Here is a 24,281-nt window from a genome sequence, read left to right as displayed (position 1 = left end):
CCACCTGGCTTATTTCACTGAGCATAATACCCTCTATCTCCATCCATGTTGCTGCAAATGGTAGGATTTGTTTTCTTCTTATGGCTGAATAATATTCCATTGTGTATATGTACCACATCTTCTTTATCCATTCATCTACTGATGGACACTTAGGTTGCTTCCATTTCTTGGCTATTGTAAATAGTGGTGCGATAAACATAGGGGTGCATATGTCTTTTTCAAACTGGGCTCCTGCATTCTTAGGGTAAATTCCTAGGGGTGGAATTCCTGCATCACATGGTATTTCTATTTTTAGTTTTTTGAGGAACCTCCATACTGCTTTCCATAATGGTTGAACTAGTTTACATTCCCACCAGCAGTGTAGGAGGGTTCCCCTTTGTCCAAATCCTCGCCAGCATTTGTTGTTGTTTGTCTTTTGAATGTTGGTCATCCTTACTGGTGTGAGGTGATATCTCATTGTGGTTTTCATTTGCATTTCTCTGATGATTAGCTATGTGGAGCATCTTTTCATGTGCCTGTTGGCCATCTGAATTCTTCTTTGGAGAAGTGTCTGTTCAGATCCTGTGCACATTTTTTTATTGGCTTATTTGCTCTTTGTTTGTTGAGGTTCATGAGCTCTTTATTTTGGATGTCAATCCTTTATCGGATATGTCATTTATGCATATATTCTCCCATACTGTAAGATGTCTTTTTGTTCTATTGATGATATCCTTTGCTACACAGAAGCTTTTCAGTTTGATATAGTCCCACTTGTTCATTTTTTATTTTGTTTCCCTTGCCCACGGGGATATGTTCATGAAGAAGTTGCTCATGTTTATGTCCAAGAGATTTTTGCCTATGTCTTTTTCTAAGAGTTTTATGGTTTCATGACTTACATTCAGGTCTTTGATCCATTTGGAGTTTACTTTTGTGTATGAGGTTAGACAATGATTCAGTTTCATTCTCTTACATGTAGCTGTCCAGTTTTGCCAACACCAGCTTTTGAAGAGACTGTCATTTCCCCATTATATGATCTATTCTTGGAAATGTTCCATGTGCATTTGAGAAGAATGTGTATCCTGCTGCTTTTGGGTGGAGTGTTCTGTAGATGTCTGTTTGGTCCATCTGTTCTAATGTGTTGTTCAGTGCCTCTGTCTCCTTACTTACTTACTTTAAGTCTCGTTGATCTATTCTTTGGAGTGAGTGTGTGCTGAAGTCTCCTAAAATGAATGCATTGCATTCTATTTCCCCCTTTAATTCTGTTACTATTTGTTTCACATATGTAGGTGCTCCTGTGTTGGGTGCATAGATATTTAATAATGGTTGTATCCTCTTGTTCAACTGACCCCTTTATCATTATGTAATGTCCTTTCTTTGTCTCTTGTTACTTTCTTTGTTTTGAAGTCTATTTTGTCTGATACTTGTACTGCAACTACTGCTCTTTTCTATTAATTCCATGAAATACCTTTTTTCCATCCCTTCACTTTTAGTCTGTGTATGTGTTTGGGTTTCAAGTGAGTCTCTTGTAGGCAGCATATAGATGGGTCTTGTTTTTTTTATCCATTCAGTGACTCTTATGTCTTTTTTTTTTTTTTTTTTTTTTTAAGGAGAGCAAGGTGAAGGCTTTTATTTAGAGATAAGGTGAAAGGACAGAGCTCCTGGCTCATGCCAGGAGGGGACAAGAGAGCCCTCTTATGTCTTTTGATTGGTGCATTCAAACCATTTACATTTAGGGTGATTATCGATAGTATGTAATTATTGCCATTAAAGGCTTTAGATTTGTAGTTACTAGAGGTTCAAGGGTAACTTCCTTACTCACAGTCTAATTTAACTCACTTAGCTATTACAAACACAATCTAAAGGTTCTTTTTTTTACTTCTTTTTCTTCTTCCTCCATTCTTTATATATTAGGTATCATATTCTGTATTCATTGTCTATACCTTTACTGACTTTAGGGGTAGTTGATTTGATTTTGCATCTGCTTAGTAATTAATTGGTCTACTTTGTTTCCTGTGGTTTTGTTTCCTCTGGTGACAGCTATTTAGCCCCAGGAAAACTTTCATCTGTAGCAGTCCCTCCAAAATACACTGTAGAGATGGTTTGCGGGAGGTAAATTCCCTCAGCTTTTGCTTGTCTGGAAATTGTTTAATCCCTCCTTCAAATTTAAATGATAAACTTACGGGGTAGAGTATTCTTGGTTTAAGACCCTTCTGCTTTATTGCATTAAATATATCATTGCCACTCCCTTCTGGCCTGTAAGGTTTCTATTGAGAAGTCTGATGATAGTCTGATGGGTTTTCCTTTGTCATCTTTTTTCTCTCTCTAACTGCATTTTAAAGTCTGTCTTTATCCTTGATCTTTACCATTTTAATTAGTATATGTCTTGGTGTTGTCTTCCTTGCATCCCTTGTGTTGGGAGATCTGTGCACCTCCATGGCCTGAGAGACTATCTCCTTCCCCAGATTGGGGAAGTTTTCAGCCATTACCTCCTCAAAGCCACTTTCTATCCATTTTTCTCTTTCTTCTTCCTTTACCCCTATACTGCGAATATTGTTTCGTTTGGATTGGTTGCACAGTTCTGTCAATATTCTTTCATTCTTAGAGGTTCTTTTTTCTCTCTGTGACTCAGCTTCTTTGTATCTCTACTTCATCTAATCTGCTTTTAAATACCTCTGTTGTGTTTTTCATTTCAGATACTGTATTCTTTAATGGTTTAATCTCATTCCTGAATTCTTCCCTGAGTTCTTGAATATTTTTCTGTACTTCCGTTAGCATGTTTATGATTTTAATTTTGAAATCTCTTTCAGGAAGATTAATGAGTTCAGCTTCACTTCTTCCTCTTTCTGGTGTTTGTGGGATTTTGGTTTGAAACAGGTTCCTTAGATGTTTCATATTTGTATGTGGCGCCTTCTAGTTCCCAGAAGCTCTTCTCTTCTGGAGCTGCTCAGCCCCTGGAGCGATGGTGTGGGTTTCAGGCGAGCAGTGCTGGTGCCTACCGGGAGGAAAGAGGTGTTTCCTGCTTCCCGGCTACAGTGTGTGTCTCCACTGCCAGGGCCAGCGGGCCGAGTGCACAGGGAGAAGCCTCTAAGGCTTGCAGTTATAGCTGCCGTAGGCAGGGCTGCCCTGTGGCTGGCCTGGTGCTTTGGTGGAGACAGCAGGTTTCCAAGCTGGTGCCCACCAGGAGGAAGGCCCAGCAGGCTGCATATCGCAGTAGTGGGCCCCATAGCTGCCTTGCCAGCCAGTGAGAAGGAGTGCCTGAAGCTCTTGAAAGTTCCCAACCTGCTGGGCAGAGTGCGCCTGGACAATTTTGTCCACCTGTCCTTTCTCTTGAGCAGCAAGCTCTGTGCAATCCTTGCCCCTTTAGCAGCCCTCTCACTGTTAGGAAGTCTCTCAGACTGCCTGCCTTTCTTTTGTCCCAGAGCAGCCAGTTGTGGAAACAAGTTTTCCACAAGTGGCTAGAATTTGTTTCTCCAAGTATTCTGCCTGTCTCAGCTTTCCAACCCCAGTAACTCCAGAGCACCATGTAATGTAGGTTTGTGCTCCCAGAGCCGACCTCCAGGGCTGGGTGTTCACCAGTCCTAGGCCTCCACCCCCTCCCCGCTCCATTTCTCTTCCTCCTTCCAGTGTGCTGTGGTGGGGGAAGGGCTTGGGTCCCTCCAGAACATGGCTTTGGTACTTTACCCTTTTCCTTGAGGTCTGCTGGATTCCCCAGGTGTAGACAGTCTGCTGCAGTCTTCTTTCTGGTTGCTTTTTCAAAGTTTGATTTATTTGCTGTATTTTCATATTATGTGTGGTTTTGGGAGGAGGTTTCTGTGTCATCTCTCATGCCACCATCTTTAATCCTATCCCCTAGGTCCTTAAATCTTTTTTTAGCTTTAGAATATTTTCTTCAAACTTAAGGCATTTAAGGCAGATAATGTCTGTTCCCCATAAACCATATTATTAATTGGGCCTCTTGGAATACAGTTTGAAAACCATGTTTATTAAAAGATCTTAAGAGCTAAAAGGGAAATCATAGTCATTTTAATAAGTAGAGAAGGAACTGAGTATAATAATCATTTTGGTTTAAAGTTTAAATATTCAGTAAGGAATATGAGTATTGAATGCTAGTAACAGTTACAGGGAGAATGTTGGAGACAGCTTAAGTACATTTGAAGGAAAAATCAGAGATGATGTGGCTCTTTTGCAGACAGCAGTAGGGCTCTGTTGTATTTGGTTGTGCTGATTATGGGAGCTTGCGTGTGCTCACCATGTGAATAAAATAAGCAGACTGTCAGGCTAAGAAAGACTATTAAAATTGTTTCTGTCTTTCACTAATAGATAATGTCCTAAATAGCACTGACAGTGTGACTTGCTGAACTCCTTTGATTTTTGCCACCTTAGGTGTAAAGGCAAACAGCCTGGCTCAGAATCAGGCTTAATCTCAGTTACCAGGTTTTAAGTCTTTTCAAAGGCTGCTGTCGTGCAGCAGGTCAGATCTTTCTCTGCCAGCCAGCTGTCCCTGACTGCTTCCCCTTTGACTGCCCGGAGTTGTAAAATAAGCTGCCTCTACTGGTAGCGCTCTGAGCTAAGGTGGTTGGATCACACAGTATGTGAGTTCCCTGAAATTCCTGAGTTTGGGGAGATCAGAGCCTGTCTTGGAGTGAAGTGGCTAAAAGGGAGAGAATAACAATCAGGAAAGATTGTCAGATCTGAAAGAACCTGAGAAGACATTTGCTGAAGTGGGAAAAGGCAGAGGTGGGGGTTTTTTCCTCCTACACACTCTGCCTCCCCAGCTTGATCTTCACACTTCAATGACAGAGTGAAAAGTTCCCTCCTGTCCCATGGAACTTATTTGTCCAGAGTTACCATTAACGAATATCATACAAACCACATGTGTTGGTTCTTGGCCAGGAACTCAGGGAGAGCAGCTTGTGGTGTATAGAAACCAGTCACATGACAGTGAGGGGATGAGAGGCCCTGCAGCCTCGTGTCATCTGTTTTTCCTTTGTTCTCCGTGCTGTTAAGGAGTGGAAATGAAGCCCTTTTGCCAGGGTTTGTGCTGGAAAATGAGCAAGCGAGTAGTTATCTTGCTCAGCAGTTTCTCCTACAAGTGATTTTTACTTCTATCTCTGCTCCAGCTCTAAGGCACAATCCTCAAAGCAGGTTTTTACTGAGTATTACACAGTGCATGGCTGGGGACACTTTTCCAATTGAATTTACCATCCAGATGTTAGGATCAGCATAAGGCAAACTATCTGGAGTATGTGGGGAAACAACCTAGGGCCATAAAATGTCAGGTTAATTGATCACCTAGTATAATTTTCTCATTTTACTGATAAAGATATTGAGGCTCAGGGAGGTAAAGGCTCTAACAGATCTTATCTACCACTTTCCTTTCCTCTTCTGAATGTGGTAAAGTTAAAGAGGAAGAATATAGTTTAAGAAGAGAAGGGCAGTTTAATGGCAAAATAGGCTGTAGTCTTTTCTCTTTAGTACTCCCTCAGACATGGACCAGCTTGGATCAGCAGTTTTGGAGAGGAGTTTGTCTGGCTCCCTAAGCTAGCCTTACGGCATTTGTGTCCTGGAGCCCCAAGTACCTTGTTGTCTACTGATCCCAGAGTAGCAAAAGGAGAACATGGTGACCACCCATTTGGTGGTGGATTGGGTTTTAGGCTGGTATCCTGCATACTGACTGCATGCTGAGTAAGTGGTGTCGCCAGTTTCTAAGCCATTATTCTCTAACTGCTCATACTCCTCTTGCCAGTACTCTTGGCCAACTATGTGTGTGTTGCTGAGGGAAGATCTGTTGATTGGGAAAACACATTCAGGAAGCAACTAAATTTAGCTCTTTGTTTAACCCAAATCTTTTCTCTCTGGAAGGCCCTTTGAGTTCCTTTGATAGTGCTGTCTCCACCAGTCACAGATTATCAGACATTCCTCCAGCTTGGACCTGCCCTGCTAAATAATGGTATCCAGTGGTCATATGCATGTATTTTAAGGTTGACTATTAAATGCTAGATGTGTGTGAGCACTCTGTTCAGTGGTGAGAGGTCCCCAGAAAACACTGGTTCAGGGAGTGGAGGCTTCAGAGAAGAATCTTTGTTCAACCTTCATACTATTATAAAAGGAATAGTCAAGACAGTTGGGTCAGTCAGAACACTGTCCTGATGTACAAGTCGCTATAAGACAATCCTGTGTTCAAGTTGTAAAATGTGCTAGGAAATGGAGAGATACCATATATGCCTGGAGTCCAGTGAGAGTGTGGACATGAAGTGCCTGGGTGTTGAGAGGCCAGAGAGGTCCAGAAGGCTGGGCTGACTGGGGAAGACTTACAAAGAGAACAGGACAGAAGCCTTGAAGCAAGGACCGGATTTCACAGGCCGAGAGGAAGAAGATCCTCACGGGTAGGCTGGCGAAGAGTGTGAATGAGGAGCTGTGTGAGAGACTGGCCACTGGCCGGTCTGGCCAGGGCACGGGGTTCACGTGGGGAAGTAGCAGGAATTAAAAATAACTTTGGCCCAGAGCACAGAGAGCCCTGTGTGCCAGTGCGGCCCCTTCTTACGGCCTTGGGGGGGCAGCTGAAGGACTCTGAAATGGCATGACTCAAATATCTTTTCGGGAGACTGGTCTCATGGTAGATTTCAGGGTAGAATAAGAGGGGAGGGACTGGAGTGGGAAGACCAGTTAGGCTCATGCCTTAACTAAAGCACCAGGAGCTTGGTCCTCAGAAGGGAAAAGAAGACAAAAGATGAGAGAAGTGACCAAGGGAAGTTTGATGATTGAAAACAGGTGGAAAAGGATTGAGAGAGCAAGAGGATTCAAAGGCATGGAGCCTGTAGGGCAGGAAGAATGACTGTGAGAGTCTAGTTGTAGTTGGATTGCATGAGTTTACAGTGGACCGGGTCTACGTGGTTCGGTGGCTTTTCCTCCGGCAGTGCATTACCGCTAAGGCCAGAGAAAGCAAACAGTTCAGAGTTGCCACAGTGAGGGATAGAAAGGTGAGCAAATTGTAAAGGCTTTAAGGAGGTGGCTTTTGTAGAGTCAGAGAATTGAGTTATGTGGCCAAACAGGGGTTACTGAGCCTGTTTCCTTACCTGTAAAGTGGGACAGTACTCGCCAGTGAAACGAGACCATGTGGGAAAGTAGCGGCCCAGTGCCTGGCTTCTGACTGTCAGTCTGTATTCGGCTTCAAGCGTGAATTGAAGAGGCTGCCTCAGGTTATTTCAAAGCATAGACATTTATACAATTCCTGCTGTGTGCCAGGCACGTTCTAGGTAGTCATTGCCCATTGCTTAGCGTATAGAGTAATCAAATGTGTAAACAAACAAACAATAGAACTTTGTATAAGGTTTAGAGGTGTCAGAAGGGAGGGTGGGAGCATGGTTTAGAAGAAGCAACATCATAATCAGCGTTGTAATACTGAATGTTCATTGGGTATTTATTATGTCCCAGGCACCACTCTATGTATCTCATGTGCTTATCTCAGTTAATTTCATGGCATCTCTTTGAGGTTGCCCTGTTGTCCCCACTTTGTTATCATCCCCATTTTGCTGGAGTTAAAGTGTTCCAGTAAACCTTTCATCAGGAATGACTTTGAAGTGTACTGAATTCATTCCCAGGATTCTAATAAATTTTTCTCAGTATTTTTATCCAAGAGCCCTTCCTTTTGGGTAGAATTCTCATTTAACTTCCACTATTTGTTTTCCTCTGTGTAAGTCGCCTTCTGTCCTCAAGTATGTGGAAGGCCAGGTGGGAGGCAGTGGGTGCCACAGGTCCAGGCACTGAATCTCCACAGCTATCCCATCTGCTTTGCCTGAACAATGTTCCTCTGCTCACACCTATGTGTCTGAGATTTGGGGAGCAGCAGGTGAGTGAGGGTGACCTAAAGTAGAGTTGCCATTTACTGCTGCAAAAGGATCAAGTCAGAGTGTGAGTGAGGCGCTCTGGTCTGAGCTCCCGTAGAGTCCGGCGCCACTTGCCCGTATTCATTTCTCTTGGGAAAGCATTTCTGGTTCCCACTCCATAGGGGAGCAGGTGAACTATAGCTGGTGAAGCTACAGCTGCTTTGTTTCTGCTGCTTTGTGGCTTGCATCTTTTCTTGTCCCGCCTTGGCTAGCTAAGTCTCTGAGCTTCAGTGGGGATGTAACTATTTGTAGGGACAAGTATGGCTTTCAGCGCTCCAGGCCGGCAGTTGTCTTCCGTTTCTGCCTTTGAGCTCTGGCTGCCTTGCTCTGCTTCTTGTCACCAGTGTTCTGATGCTTTCAAGACTAGCAGTGTTTTTTGTTGTATTTTGGTATCATTGATCTACAATTAAATGAGAAACATTATGTTTACTAGACTCCCTCCTTCACCAAGTCCCCCCCACATACCCCATAGTCACTGTCGATCAGCATAGTAAGATGCTGTAAAATCACTACTTGTCTTCTCTGTGTTGCACAGCCCTCCCCATGCCCCCCCCCACATTACACATGCTAACCATAATGCCCCCTTTCTTTTTCCCCACCCTTGTCCCTCCCTTCCCACCCATCCTCCCCAGTCCCTTTCCCTTTGGTAACTTGTTAGTCCACTCTTGGATTCTGTGAGTCTGCTGCTGTTTTGTTCCTTCAGTTTTTCCTTTGTTTTTATACTCCACAGATGAGTGAAATCATTTGGTACTTGTCTTTCTCCGCCTGGCTTATTTCACTGAGCATAATACCCTTTAGCTCCATCCGTGTTGTTGCAAATGGTAGGAGTTGTTTTCTTCTTATGGCTGAATAATATTCCATTGTGTGTATGTACCACATCTTATCCATTCATCTACTGATGGACACTTAGGTTGCTTCCATTTCTTGGCTATTGTAAATAGTGCTGCAATAAACATAGGGGTGCACATGTCTTTTTCAAACTGGGCTGCTGCATTCTTAGGGTAAATTCCTAGAAGTGGGATTCCCGGGTCAAATGGTATTTCTATTTTGAGCTTTTTGAGGAACCTCCATACTGCTTTCCACAATGGTTGAACTAATTTACATTCCCACCAGCAGTGTAGGAGGGTTCCCCTTTCTCCACAACCTCACCAACATTTGTTGTTGTTTGTCTTTTGGATGGCAGCCATCCTTACTGGTGTGAGGTGATATCTCATTGTGGTTTTAATTTTCATTTCTCTGATGACTAGCGATGTGGAGCATCTTTTCATGTGCCTGTTGGCCATCTGAATTTCTTCTTTGGAGAAGTGTCTGTTCAGCTCCTCTGCCCATTTTTTAATTGGATTGTTCACTTTTTGTTTGTTGAGGTGTGTGAGTTCTTTATATATTTTGAATGTCAAGCCTTTATTGGATCTGTCATTTATGAATATATTCTCCCATACTGTAGGATGCCTTTTTGTTCTATTGATGGTGTCCTTTCCAGCAGTGTTTTTATCTCCTGAAGAATAAGTAATCAAGACAGCTGCTTGGCGGGGGGGTGTTGAAAAGGAGCTTTTTGCATTTAGAGGTGACCATGGAAGAGTCTCACCCTTAGAGTAGTGAGACCTTCAGCAGTAGTTGTGCTCCTGATGAGGATCCTTCTCATTCAGAGCATCAGGTGTCTGCGGTGGTGGAACTGGGCATGCTCTCATTGCCTTCTCAAGCACTGACCTGACCCGACTCAACCTACCTGGGCTCCTGCTTTGGTTTTCCCACTGATCCCCATTCCCCACCCTATGTTTACAGGTTAGACCATGTGCTACAGGGATGCCATTCCCAGGGAGACATCAGGAGGTAAATTATAGGAGATGTTTTGGGCCAGTATGCCTGCAGTAATACACCTGTGCTCCTGCACCAAGTGCCACCACAACTTTCCATTGAATAGAACTAATGAACCTAGATTCTGAAACTTGTCTCTGTAGGCAGACTTCCTTGACAGGACTTGCTTGACTTTGGGAAACTCGGGTTCTCTCCAGTTCCAGGAGTGGAGGGCGTGCCTTTGCCGTGGAATCCTTCAGAGTTTCTGGCCCCGGATAATCAGTCAGGTGGATACTTGGCGTAGACCTGAGGGGCTTGTTTGTAGTTATTGGCAATCTGGTGATGTTTTAGAGCAGTATTGTTAAGACAGGTGTCTTAGCTAGAGTCTTCTCCCAAGAATGAACACGTGTGCTTCCTACAGTCTTTCCACTTGGAAAAGGTCTCCTGGCAACTTGTTGCCAGAGTTTAAGCTTAAGCTGAGGGCTGGAGGGGCTGGAGCCTAGCACATTAGGGCTCGACACCTGAGCTTTTAATGAACCTGCCAATTGATCCTTCTAGAAACTGAGGTGGTCTCTGTGAATGTGACCACTTTGCCAGTATGTACCCTCTTGCCACCTCAGAGCCACAGATATCTAGTCAGAGTTAGGAAGAAATTTTATTTCAGTGTATCCACCATGGTCAAATTCAATATATCAAAACTAAGTCATTTATCCCCACCCATATCCTTGATTCTTTGGCATTCCCTTTTTTTTCTTTTCCCCCAGTGAAATCATCATTCTCTAAGTTCCTAGCATGAAAGTTTGGAGCCTTCTTTGCCTCTTCTTTCTCATAAAAATTCTAGAAAGGACTTAGGTTGTTTTTCTAATTTAATAACAAATGTGGTGATTCCTTCTGTAGTAGTTTTCCTTTATTCTCAGTAACATTCTGGATCCAGATTCTCTTCAGAGAATCTTAAAATTGTCATGATCTTTTAATTTCTTGTGCTACCCTACAGGTTTCCTGTGTCCCTTGAAATCAGTTCTGCAAAGTCTTTTCTTGCTCATTTTCTATCCCTGTCAACTTCATCCTACATAAAACAATTTGGCTTTTAAAGCCTTCTGCAGTCTGGCCCTGCCCACTACTCTAACCCAGCCTTCACATTAGCCTTTGGGCTTCAGGCAGGGAAGTTTTCATCTGCACATTTCACCCCAATTCTAGCCTCTGGAACTGTTTTCAGGGTTCCTGCCCATTCCACCCAGAGTGCTAATAGTGTAACTATAATCTTGCCTGATCACTTGGTAAGGTGTTGTCTACAAGGCTTCTTCTTTGTAAAGATAGTTTTCCCCTTTGTAACAATTAATAAGTAATTTTGGCAGCATATCCTTTACCTTTTAAGTCCAAAGCTTGTTCCAGTGGAGCTTTAACCTGAAGGAATGAGGTACAGCATGTGTATTAGTCGTTTAGTAAGGGAAGGAAGAGGTGGGGAAGGAGTCAGAAGCCTCTTACCCACATTTGTCATTGGTCACAGCTGGTCCTTTATCCACCTACGGAATGGAATGCCCGGAGGCTGCTGTACGTATTTCCTTCCCATTCATTTATTCATTCAGCGCAGACTATGCAGCCCATCCATCAGACCCTGGGCGAGCACCGAGGGTGCAGCAGAGAGGAAGGGGCTAGAGCAGTGAACAAGACAGAAATGGTAATGGCCCTGGTAGAGCTCACAGTCTAGCAAAGTAGTTAGTCCGAAAAGGAAAAAACCCTTATTTGGAAGTTGTATTAAGGACGGTAAAGGACGTAAGCAGTATGCAAGACAGATTTAAGCTGAGACCTGAAAAATGAGGAACCAGTCGTGTGTGGGAAAAGAGGAGGGTGCCAGGAGAGGGACGTACTTCCTGAAGCTAGAGTATTTAGGGACCAGAAGGCCACTAAGGTCACTGGAGCATGGTGGGGGTTAGGGCCCCAAGGTAAAGAGGGTGAAGAATACAGGGGCCACATCATGGGAGGCCTTGGGGACCCTGATAAAAAGTATTTGGAGTATTTAAGCTTGTGTGGAATCTTTCAGAGATGTATTTGACACAAAATTGCATTATGTGGGGAGCTTTAATGTAAATCTACAGGGGCTGTCTGTACCTTGTAGTTCAGAGGGTATGAATTTACTAATCATTTTATATTCTGGGGAAAAAAAGGGAACAGTGTGATACCACCATCCACCATCCAGTTGTGTAAGCACTCCAGAGTGGAATCGGAATTCATAGTCCTGGGAAGTGCCCCTGCCTGTTGATGAGCTGTGCTCCTCATTGATAAGGCATGGGACACACCCAGTCTTTCCAACCAAAGGGCTGCGTCAGTGTAAGGACTGAGCCCACTTGGTTGTGAGAGCCTTGTTACACAGCAGAAAGGCTGGGAGGTTTGAAGGGCAGACTGCGAGGGAAGGCTTGGACCCTGCTAGAGGGTGTGGCAGTGCGATGGAGGTTGTGAGAACGAGCACATGTGTCCATGAGGAAGGGGAAGACGCGACAGAGTATGTGCTGGACCGAGCATTGCGGAAGTGAAGACATGAAGGAGCAGACTGCAGTGGGGACGCGTAGGGCCTGGAGCAAGCAGTTCCGTGGCCCTAGCCTCCTGCCTTGGGGTGCGTCGTGCAGGGAGGGGGAGTCTGCTCTCCTGGCCTGAATGGAGCGTGCTTAAGCTGTTTGCCTTAATACCCTGAGGTTAATCAGATCCTCAGAAGTGCTCTACTTGTCATGAAGTGGCTGTAATTATAATTCGCTTTCTTGTTTCACCAACAGCTGTGAGATGCATATTAGTTTTAAGAGAAACCCTACCAACTGATTTTACTGCCTTGGTTCCCAAACAATAAAGATCCATCTTCCAACTAAAACATAATTACATTTGGCCCATGTTCAGGCTTTGACAGCATTATTGTTTGCAGTTTTCACGCTATGTTCTTGGTTCCCTTCCTTTGGAGTTTTATTCCCTCTGCCTGTTTCTGATAAGGCGGCCTGGCTGGTTAGGCTTTGTCTGTAAATGTGGAACAGGAACATTTTGTGGTGTTTGCACGTTCCTCTCAGAATAGCAGCGTAGAGTGCAGTGGAGGCCTAGACCCTGCAGCTGGCCACTGAGCAGAAAGGATTCCTGGCCTTGCTCTTACCCTGGGCTGCAGTAGTATGCCAGCTCACCAGCAGTTCCCCGTCCCCTTAGCACAGGACAGTGAGGAGATGGCAATGCACGCGGCTTCCAGCTGCAGAGTCAAGCCATCAGGGAGGGTAAGCTGTCTTCTTTCTGCACCATGCGTCCATTCCCTTAAGGACCACAAGGAGAAAGCTAGCAGGCTGTGCTCAGCCTGTCCCCAGAGAGCCCTCAGACCTGGAGACCCAGCACAAGGTCCAGACCCAGAAAGAAAGCTTGATTGGTAAGTCAGCAGGCCCAAGACTCACTGCCCTGACCAGGTTCAAAGTCAACACAAGTAGAATAAACAGGTGAAGAAGTGCGCAGGCTTGAGGGAAAGTGGCCCCTCGCGTGACTTGGCAGGTGACGGGTGTTCGGAGCGGGCAGGTGTCTGACTCGCCTGACTTGTCTAGGGTTCTTAGTGTGTCAGTGACTTAGGGCTCCTGAGAATTCATTCAGCTTTTTCACTCTGCTATCAGCGGTTTCTAATTAGTTCTGATCGTATGTGCGTGTTTGGAGCAGGCCATAAAAATGGCTGTTTTAATCAGCTGTTGTCATGCAAGGTCAGGCTGTAGCCTCCAGCATTGGCACCTGGGACATCAATAACTGATACTTCAGAAAGGGTGAGAGGAGAAACAGAGCTCCCAGTGGCACTGTTTGTTATCTCTGCCTAGGGCAGGAGGGGCTCAGTGAATCAATAGGATAATGTTAACTTGATGTGTAGACATTTTATATTTTTATTGTCATTACATTCAGTTATTACTATTTTGCCTTCTCTTGGAAGATACAGACCTGGGTGCTTGAGGTTCAATCTTTGTGCTTGGAAGACTGTTGTTAAAACACACAGCCACAGCTTTGTTCTGTATAGTTTTAAGAATCTGTGTAGGCAGAACTGGACACCTGATAGAACCTCCAGAAATTTCTCCTGCAACGACCAGTGAGGAAGACAACTTTCTGTATATAGGGCTCTGGAACCAGTATAATGGTGATGAGCTTCCTGAAAACTTCTGCCTTAGAGTTATGCCGACCGGAAGTAGCACTAGGTTTGCATCATTTATATGTTTGAGTGTCTGATGAGAACTCGCCTCTGTTGATAAATATAGCTAAGACAAGTTGAGGAGGTGGGGGCCAAAGAATTAAAAGGCTTATTTTCCTACTTTGTGTAGTTTACTGTCCAATATAGATGAGAACACAGGATCTAAAAAGGCATCAGATCAAGCCAGACAAAACTAGCCAGATGCAGTCCCAGGGGACCTGCTAGTTGGACTCGTGTTTGTGGCCTGTCAGCCAGTGAGGCCGGGTGGGGCTCTTTGGCAAAGGTTCCAGACCAATGGCTTTAGCATCTGTAAGATTGCATTGGTTGTCGAGGCAAGAGCTGCCCATCACAGATCACAATTTTTGACTTGGCTGTTTCTTTCCTGTCCTGGTTTTCTGGACCCTGCAATGGCACCTGGCATGTGGATACTGGTGCGTATAATACTGTAGGCTCCGAGTGTACCAGCTGCTACAGACTTTGGCCTTATAAAACCAAAAACTTCCCATGGTGTACTTTAGGTGACTGTGATTTTCCCTGACTTTTATTGAGTTCTCTTTATTTATAGTGAGTAAAATGTTCAAGATTCTTCTGAGTAGCTCGAAGCAAGCCATAGGTGACTTTCCATGTACTCATTCCCTGTGGTATGAGTATTGGATTACATTCACCCTGAATGAGGAGAAAATGACAAATTGTTTGAGAAAACAAGTTGCTGGTTTGAGTTTCTTAAGCAAATTGAAAGGGCTCAGAAGAAGAGAGGAGGAAGAAGAGGAGGTGAGGAGCAGATGGGATGAGCAGGTCATGCTCTTGGGCAGCAGGGACCCGAGGGCCGGGAGGGTTAGCTACTGTCTGCTCCACCTCTGGGGAAGGACAAGGGGTCTGCCTGTGGGGAGAACTCCATGGCCAGCGATGGCCTTTCTGTCACTTTGGGAAAAATGTTCTCTTCTAATGTGGTTGACCAGTTGCTGTCACATCCTGTGCCAGCCTCTTCTCAGTAGCACCAAATACATCGTGGTAGATTTGGCCTTCATGGTCGAAAGCCAAAGTGCTAAGAGCTTAAGTTTACCCCTGCTCTGTGGTAACCTAAACAAGTTGTTACTCAGCTCCCAATCCATGGCTTGAGCTCTGGAGGACTGTCTGGCCTGCCTCAGTCCCAAATCAGGCAGATGGGCCAGGGGAGGGTCAGTCTTAAAGTCTGGGCTTTCACAGAATCCTGGTTCGAGTACACCTTGTGGACCTGGCTTCCTATAACCACTTTCCCTTTCTCTCCTTACCTCCGGTTTGAACTGCAGACTCTGGCCTGGTTGTCCCAAGTGTTTCCTATGAGCTGCACAAAAAATTGTTGTCTGTGGCTGAGAAGCATGGATTGACTCTGGAGCGGAGACTGGAGATGACAGGCGTGTGTGCCAGTCAGATGGCATTGACCCTACTCGGAGGACCCAACAGGTAAGTGCCCTGGGCTCCTTCAGGGTTGAGAGTGGGGTGACGCTGCTCTGCCTGGGCACTGCCACCGGGTTAACCCTGCAGGAGTTCATCACACCCTTGCTGCTCACCTGATGTGAATACCTCCAGGAAGTCACTTTCCTGGATGCTACAAGGATTTTTTTAAAAATATTTTACTATCATTAATGTACAATTACATGAACAACATTATGGTTACTAGAATCCCCCTATTATCAAGTCACCACCACATACCCCATTACAGTCACTGTCCATCAGCATAGTAAGATACTATAGAATCACTGCTTGTCTTCTCTGTGTTATACTGCCTTCCCCGTGCATTACACGTGCTAATCGTAATGACCCTTTTTCCCCCTTATCCCTCCCTTCCCACCCATCCTCCCCAGGCCCTTTCCCTTTGGTAACTCTTAGTCCTTTCTTGGGTTCTGTGAGTCTGCTGCTGTTTTGTTCCTTCAGTTTTTGCTTTGTTCTTATACTCCACAGATGAGTCAAGTCATTTGGTACTTGTCCTTCTCCGCCTGGCTTATTTCACTGAGCATAATACCCTCTATCTCCATCCATGTTGCTGCAAATGGTAGGATTTGTTTTCTTCTTATGGCTGAATAATATTCCATTGTGTATATGTACCACATCTTCTTTATCCATTCATCTACTGATGGACACTTAGGTTGCTTCCATTTCTTGGCTATTGTAAATAGTGGTGCAATAAACATAGGGGTGCATCTGTCTTTTTCAAACTGGGCTGCTGCATTCTTAGGGTAAATTCCCAGAAGTGGGATTCCTGGGTCAAATGGTATTTCTATTTTTAGTTTTTTGAGGAACTCCCATATGGCTTCCCACAATAGTTGAACTAGTTTACATTCCCACCAGCAGTGTAGGAGGCTTCTTCTTTCTCCACATCCTCGCCAACATTTGTTGTTGTTTGTCTTTTGGATGTTGGCCATCCTTACGGGTGTGAGATGATATCTCATTGTGGTTTTAATTTGCATTTCTCTGATGACTAGTGATGTGGAGCATCTTTTCATGTGCCTGTTGGCCATCTGAATTTCTTCTTTGGAGAAGTGTCTGTTCAGCTCCTCTGCCCATTTTTTAAAAGGGTTATTTGCTTTTTGTTTGTTCAGGTGTGTGAGCTCTTTATATATTTTGGATGTCAACCCCTTATTGGATCTGTCATTTATGAATATATTCTCCAATACTGTAGGATGCCTTTTTGTCCTACTGATGGTGTCCTTTGCTGTATAGAAGCCTTTTAGTTTGCTATAGTCCCACTTGTTCATTTTTGCTTTTGTTTCTCTTGCCCAGGGAGATATGTTCATGAAGAAGTTGCTCATGTTTATGTCCAAGAGATTTTTGCCTATGTCTTTTTCTAAGAGTTTTATGGTTTCATGACTTAATTCAGGTCTTTGATCCATTTGGAGTTTACTTTTGTGTATGGAGTTAGACAGTGATCCAGTTTCATTCTCTTGCATGTAGCTGTCCAGTTTTGCCACCATGAGCTATTGAAGAGGCTGTCATTTCCCCACTGTATATCCATGGCTCCTTTATCATATGTGAATTGATCATATATGCTTGGGTTAATATCTGGACTCTCTATTCTGTTCCACTGGTCTATGGGTCTCTTCTTGTGCCAGTACCAAATTGTCTTGGTTACTGTGGCTTTGTAGTAGAGCTTGAAGTCAGAGAGCATAATTCCCCCTGCTTTATTCTTCTTTCTCAGGATTGCTTTGACTATTTGGGGTCTTTTGTGGTTCCATATGAATTTTAGAATTATTTGCTCTAGTTCATTGAAGAATGCCGTTGGTATTTTGATAGGGATTGCATTGAATCTATCTATTGCTTTAGGCAGGATGGCCATTTTGACAATATTAATTCTTTCTAGCCAAGAGCATGGGATGAATTTCCATTTATTAGTGTCCTCTTTAATTTCTTTTAGGAATGTCCCATAGTTTTCAGGGTATAGGTCTTTCACTTCCTTGGTTAGGTTTATTCCTAGGTATTTTATTCTTTTTGATGCAATTGTGAATGGAATTGTTTTCCTCGTTTCTCTTTTGGCTAATTCATCGTTAGTGTATAGGAATGCAACAGATGTCTGTGTATTAATTTTGTATCCCACAACTTTGCTGAATTCAGATATTAAATCTAGAAGTTTTAGAGTGGATTCTTCAGGGTTTTTTATGTACAATATCTTGTCATCTGCAAACAGGGACAGTTTAACTTCTTCCTTGCCAATCTGGATGCCTTTTGGTATCATTAATCTACAATTACATGAGCAACAGTATGTTTACTAGACTCCCCTGTCATTAAGTACCCCCACACATCCCGTTATAGTCACTAGCCTTTTATTTCTTTGTGTTGTCTGATTGCTATGGCGAGGACCTCCAGAACTATGTTAAATAAAAGTGGGGAGAGTGGGCATCCTTGTCTTGTTTCCAATCTTAAAGGAAAAGCTTTCAGCTTCTCGCTGTTAAGTATGATGTTGGCTGTGGGTTTGTTATATATGGCCTTTATTATGTTGAGGTACTTGCCCTCTATGCCCATTTTGTTGAGAGTTTTTATCATGAATGGATGTTGAATTTTGTCAAATGCCTTTTCAACATCTATGGAGACGATCATGTGGTTTTTGTCTTTCTTTTTTTGATGTAGTGGATGGTATTGAAGGATTTTCAAATGTTGTACCATCCTTGCATTCCTGGGATGAATCCCACTTGATCATGATGGATGATCTTTTTTATGTATTTTTGAATTCAGCTTGCTAATATTTTGTTGAGTATTTTTGCATCTATGTTCATCAGGGATATTGGTCTGTAATTTTCTTTTATTGTGGTGTCTTTGCCTGGTTTTGATATTAGAGTGATGCTGGCCTTGTAGGAGTTTGGGAGTACTCCCTCTTGTACTTTTTTTGAAAACTTTAAGGAGGATGGGTATGAGGTCTTCACTAAATGTTCGATAAAATTCAGCAGTGAAACCATCTGGTCCAGGGATTTTATTCTTGGGTAGTTTTATGATTACCAATTCGATTTCTTTGCTGGTAATAGGTCTGTTCAAATTCTCTGTTCCTTCCTGGGTCAGCCTTGGAAGGTTGTATTTTTCTAGAAAGTTGTCCATTTCTTCTAGGTTATCCAGTTTGTTACTGGAAAAAATATAATTTTTCATAGTATTCTCTCATAATTCTTTGTATTTCTGTGGTGTCCATAGTGATTTTTCCTTTCTCATTTCTGATTCTATTTATGTGTTTAAACTCTCTTTTTCTTGATGAGTCTGGCTAGGGGTTTATCTATTTTGTTTATTTTCTTGAAGAACCAGCTCCTGCTTTCATTGATTCTTTCTATTGTTTTATTCTTCTCAGTTTTATGTATTTCTGCTTTAATCTTTATTATATCCCTCCTTCTACTGACTTTGGGCCTCATTTGTTCTTCCTTTTCTAGTTTCATTAATTGTGAGTTTAGACTGTTCATTTGGAATTGTTCTTTCCTGAGGTAGGCCTGTATTGCAATATATTTCCCTCTTAGCATGGCCTTTGCTGCGTCCTACAGATTTTGTGTTGTTGAATTATTGTTGTCATTTGTCTCCATATATTGCTTGGTCTCTGTTTTAATTTGGTCATTGATCTATTGATTATTTAGGAGCATGTTATTAAGCTTCCATGTGTTTGTGGACTTTTTCGTTTTCTTTGTGTAATTTATTTCTAATTTGATACCTTTGTGATCTGAGAAGTTTGTTGGTACAATTTCAATCTTTTTGAATTTACTGAGGTTCTTTTTGTGGCCTAGTATAACATCTATTCTTGAAAATGTTCCATGTGCACTTGAGAAAAATGTGTATCCTGTTGCTCTTGGATGGAGTGTTCTATAGATGTCTGTTAGGTCCATCTGTTCTAATACATTGTTCAGTGCCTCTGTCTCTTGACTTATTTTCTGTGTGGTTGATCTGTCCTTTGAAGTGAGTGGTGTGTTGAAGTCTCCTAAAATGATTGCATTGCATTCTGTTTCTCCCTTTAATTCTGTTAGTATTTGTTTCACATATGTAGGTGCTCCTGTGTTGGGTGCACAGATATTTATAATAGTTTTATCCTCTTGTTGGACTGACCCCTTTATCATTATGTAATGTCCTTCTTTGTTTCTTGTTATTTTCTTTGTTTTGAAGTCTATTTTGTCTGATACAAGTACTGCAGCTCCTGCCTTTTTCTCCCTATTAGTTGCATGAAATATCTTTTTCCATCCCTTTACTTTCAGTCTGTGTATGTGTTTGGGTTTGAAGTGAGTCTCTTGTAGGCAGCATATAGGTGGATTTTGTTTTTTTTATCCATTCAGTGACTCTATGTCTTTTGACTGGTGCATTCAGACCATTTACATTTAGGGTGATTATCGATAGGTATGTACTTATTGCCATTGCAGGCTTTAGATTTGTGGTTACAAAGGTTCAAGGGTAATTCCCTTACTATCTAACAGTCTAATTTAACTCACTTCGTATGCTATTACAAACACAACCTAAAGGTTCTTTTTTTTTTCTTCCTTTTTCTTTTTCTTCCTCTTCCATTCTTTGTATGTTATGAATCATATTCTGTACTCTTTGTCAATCCTTTGGGTGACATCTATTTAGCCTTAGGAACACTTCCATCTATAGGAGTCCCTCCAAAATGCACTGTAGATGTGGTTTGTGGGAGGTAAATTCTCTCAGCTTTTGCTTATCCGAAAATTGTTTAATCCCTCCTTCAAATTTAAACAATAACCTTGCCAGGTAAAGTATTCTTGGTTCAAGGCCCTTCTCCTTTATTGCCTTAAATATATCATGCCACTCCCTTCTGGCCTGTAAGGATTCTGTTGAGAAATCTGATGACAGCCTGATGGGTTTTCCTTTGTATGTGATCTTTTTTCTCTCTCTAGCTGCTTTTAAAGGTCTGTCTTTATCCTTGATCTTTGCCATTTTTATTATTGTATGTCTTGGTGTTGCCTTCCTTGGGTCCCTTGTGTTGGGAGATCTGTGCACCTCCACGGCCTGAGAGACTATTTCCTTCCCCAGATTGGGGAAGTTTTCAGCAATTGCCTCCTCAAAGACACTTTCTATCCCTTTTCCTCTCTTTTCTTCTTCTGGTATCCCTATAATGCGAATATTGTTCTGTTTGGATTGGTCACACAGTTCTGTTAATATTCTTTCATTCTTAGAGGTTCTTTTTAGTCTCTGTGCCTCAGCTTCTTTGTATTCCTCTTCTCTAGTTTCTATTTCATTTACTGTCTCTTCTACTACATCTAATCTGCTTTTAAATCCCTCCATTATATGTTTCATTTCAGGTATAATATTTCTTAATGATTGAACCTTTGACTTAAATTCGTTCCTGAGTTCTTGAATATTTTTCTGTACCTCCATAAGCATGTTTATAATTTTTATTTTGAACTCTCTTTCAGGAAGATTGGTGAGTTCAGTTTCACTTGGCCCTTTTGCTGGGGTTTGTGAGATTTTGGTCTGAACCAGGTTCTTTTGACGTTTCATATTTCTGTGTGGTGCCCTCTTGAGCCCAGAAGCTCCACTCTATTCAGCTGCTCAGCCCCTAGAGTGAGGTTGGGGGTCGTAGGGGAGCAGAGCTGGTGCCTGGGGGGAGGAAAGATCTATTTCCTTATTCCTGTCTGCGATGCCCATCTCCGGTGTCAGAGCCAGTGGGCCGAGCACACAGGTGTGAGCCTCTGTGCTTTGCGTCTCTAACTTGTAGGCGGGGCCTCCCTCTGGCTGGCCTGATGCCAGCACAGTGACTGCCAGTTTGCGAACAGTGCTGTCAGGCCAGGAGGAAGGCTCTGCAGGCTGCATGTCACAGTGGGAGGCCTGGGAGCTGAGCAGCCAGCCAGGGGGATGGAGTGCCTGAAGCTCCTCAAAGTTCCCAACCTGCTGGGCAGTGCGTGCTCAGACAACCTTGTCCAGCTCTCCCTTCTCCCATGCAGCAAGCTGTATGCAAGCCCTGCTCCCTCAGCAGCCCCCTTGCTGCTAGGAATCCTCTCAGACCGCCTGCCTTTTCTCTGTCTCAGAGCAGCCGGATGTGGATCCCCGTCCTCCATAAATGGCTGGAATGTCAGTCTCTCAGGCACTCTGCCTGTCCCAGCTCCCCCACCTCCAGAGCACCTCACAGTGTAGGTTTCTGCGTGCAAAGCAGACCTCCAGGGCTGGGTGTTCAGCTGTCCCAGGCTTCCACCCCCTCCCTGCTCCGTGGCTCTTGCTCCCATCGGTGAGCTGGGGTTGGAGGAGGGCTGGGGTCCCGCTGTATCGCGGCTTTGGTACGTTACCCTGCTTCGTGAGGTCTGCTGTGTTGTTGATGTCTATATGCAGTCTGGTTCAGCCTTCTTTCCAGTTGCTGTTTTAGGGTTAGTTGTATTAATTAACTATATTTTGTACTATTTGTGGTTTTGGGAGGCGTTCTCTGTCTCACCTCTCACGCCGCCATCTTGAATCCACCTGCTAAAAAGTTTTTGTGTGCCCCTCTTACCCATCTCCTGGGAGGTCTTCCTTCTCCCAACGAGTCACCCTGTCACCCTTTTCTTTCCTGATAACAGCTGGCTTCGAGACTCACACTGACTACCAGAGGCCCAGACTCTAGCACTTACCGTTCACTCAAAGGGGCTGAGATACAAATCAATCCTGAGTTCCATATCAGAACTTCTAGAACCACCCTGAGAACTGGGTAGAAAGGCTGGAGTTTCATACCTTTCTACCTGCCCCTTAGGCTCATGTGTCAGGAGCAGTGCTTCATTTTATTTGTGGACATTTACTAATAAATGTACCAGTCCTTGTGCTAGGACTAGGAATACAAAGAAGAATAAAATGCTGCCCCCTGCCCACCAGTAGCCCAGCGAGGGCTGCAGAAAGTACAGTGCCGGGCAGAAGAAACAGGATTCTGCAGGAAGCCCTGTTTCTACGCCAGTACCATTTCTTCTACCGGAGAAGCCAGTGGCATCCAAGCTGAGTCCTGCAGAGCAAGAGGGCAGTAACAGGGGCAAGCTGGCAGGGGGGAGATAGTCTAGGTCCAGGGAGTAGCATGTGCCAGGGGCAGAGGGAATGGAGAGACCGTGGAAGTGGTGGGGATCCATGACTTAGTCTGTGTGGCTGAAAAGTAGGGCTTTTGTACAGCCAGCAGTAGGGAGCTGCTGAAGGCATCTCAACATGGCTGTGTTGTGAAAAGTCTTACGTTTTAAAAAGATGACTTTGGCTGAGTAGATTGAATGGAGGCAAAACTGGAAGTGGTGAGACCAGTTAGGAAACTGTAACAGAAAACTGAGCCAAGGGCCAGAGGGTGGCTTCAACCAAGGAAACAGGGATCAAAGAATTGGATAGATGAGGGGTTTTTAAAGGCAAAATCAACAGGGCAGGGTAATTGAACCCATGTGGAAGGTGATGGGACGTGGAATGTCAGTAACCACTGAACTTCAAGCTTTCTAGCATGGATTCCTGGTTAGTGATAACATATACTGTGATAGGGAACATGGGGAGAGGAGCAGGCTGGGGGAGATGGCAGATTTTGTTTTGAATATGTTGAGGTTGGGGGTGCCTGTGAGGTATCCAGACAGACCATTAGCAACCTGGTCTGAAGCTTAGAAGAAGGTCTGAGCCGAAGATAGAGATCTGGAAGTCATCAGCTCCTTGATGGTATCAGAATAGATGAGGTCCTCAAAAGAGATGATATAAAGGGAGGAAAGGGCCCGGGGTGGAATTCTGGGGAAGGTCAACCTTAAAGGCATGGTTAAAAGACAAGGAGTCTCCCTGAAAGGCTGAGAAGAAAAGACGGAAAGGTAAGAAATCCAAGAGGGTAGTGTTTAAGAACCAAAGAAATAGCATTTGAAGGATAAAGTAATGGTTAACAGTGGTACTGCCCAGAAATCTAGCAAAACTAGAGTTGGTAAGAGTCTGCTGGATTTGTCCAGCAGGAAGAGGACGCTCGCCGCCTTGTGGGAGAGCGGCGTCTGAAGCGATCCGGGCTGGACGGGAGGCTGCCCCCCCTTGCTCCTCCACACCCCTCGCTCTGCCGAGATGTGCGGGTGTTCCTTCCTCCTTGGCCCTTGATTTAGGCCTGCTTCTCAACATGATGGATGCCTGGCTTCTCCTGTGCCAGGAAGAGCCAGTGGAGACCCTCCCCAGAGGAGGGAGGAGTGCAAGCCGCCCTCCAAAGAGGGTCAGTCCCTTGGCTCTGGGGACTGCTGCACTTGGTCCCCGTGCAGCCACTGGGGCAGCTCCTGGAATAAACTCTTCCCCAGAGTGGTGGAGGCCATTAAGTGGCTCCCCCAAAAGCAGCAGTTTGCCCTCACCATCTGAATGTCCTCACCAAGTCACGTTCCTCTCTAGCCGGCTTCCTGGGGCTGTCTGGCCTTGTGCCCATATTTCACCCCAGTGTCTGAACTCTCTGAAGGCCCATCTCCTGTCCTTTGCTGCAGTTGCTGGCTTTCTTTTGAGAAAGATTACCATAGTTAGTAAGCAGTTACATGTATGTCAAGTACCATGCAGTTTTTCACAACAGCATTTATTTGACCCTCATAACCTCACCTCGAAGGTAAAGGGCAGCCTGTTGTTATCAGATGACCAAGCTAAGGCTTAGCGAGCTGAAGATGTGTCCACGTGACACTGCTGGTAGGCGGAGCCAGTCTCTGGTGCAGATAGGTGTGCTTCTAATGCCTGTGCTCTGCTCCCCTGCTGCTGGGCCTGTGGGCGCTGTGGTCTGCTTTGAATCCTGTGCGGTGAGGGGGTGCCTCGATGAGAGGGAGAGCCCGTTGGGGGCACAGACACGGGTGAGTCACACGCCAAAACTCCATAGTGTCTTTCCAAAGGGAAAAGAGCTCATCGTGTTTTCCTGAGATGCAAACATTGTGTGGAAAACGAATGGTTTGGTGTCTGTAGAATACAGTGCTCAATTCCCAAAAATTTATTTGGAGAGTAGAGGTTACCTCTTTGGCTTAACAGCATCTGTCATCTTCCTCCTTTTGGGAGACCAGTAAATGACTGTCACTGCC

General features: G+C 44.2%; 1 protein-coding gene across 4 annotated transcripts in view; it reads left to right on the top strand.

Moving 5' to 3' along the window:
* The window catches only part of EDC3 (enhancer of mRNA decapping 3), an 83,811-nt gene that overhangs the window by 53,670 nt on the left and 5,860 nt on the right, over positions 1 to 24,281 (top strand). For all 4 annotated transcript variants that reach the window (XR_008992674.1, XM_057488979.1, XM_036907694.2 and 1 more), the window contains exon 5: positions 15,132 to 15,285. Coding sequence is in view for 3 of the 4 variants with exons in the window: in XM_057488979.1 (XP_057344962.1) it covers positions 15,132 to 15,285 (154 nt within the window). In the remaining variant the exon portion in view is untranslated. The remainder of the gene's footprint in view (positions 1 to 15,131; positions 15,286 to 24,281) is intronic.

The sequence above is a fragment of the Manis pentadactyla genome, chromosome 11 (assembly GCF_030020395.1).
Source record: "Manis pentadactyla isolate mManPen7 chromosome 11, mManPen7.hap1, whole genome shotgun sequence".
Taxonomy (NCBI): Eukaryota; Metazoa; Chordata; class Mammalia; order Pholidota; family Manidae; genus Manis; species Manis pentadactyla.
The sequence above is the reverse complement of the archived record's forward strand: the minus strand, read 5'-3'. Positions and strand labels throughout refer to the sequence as shown.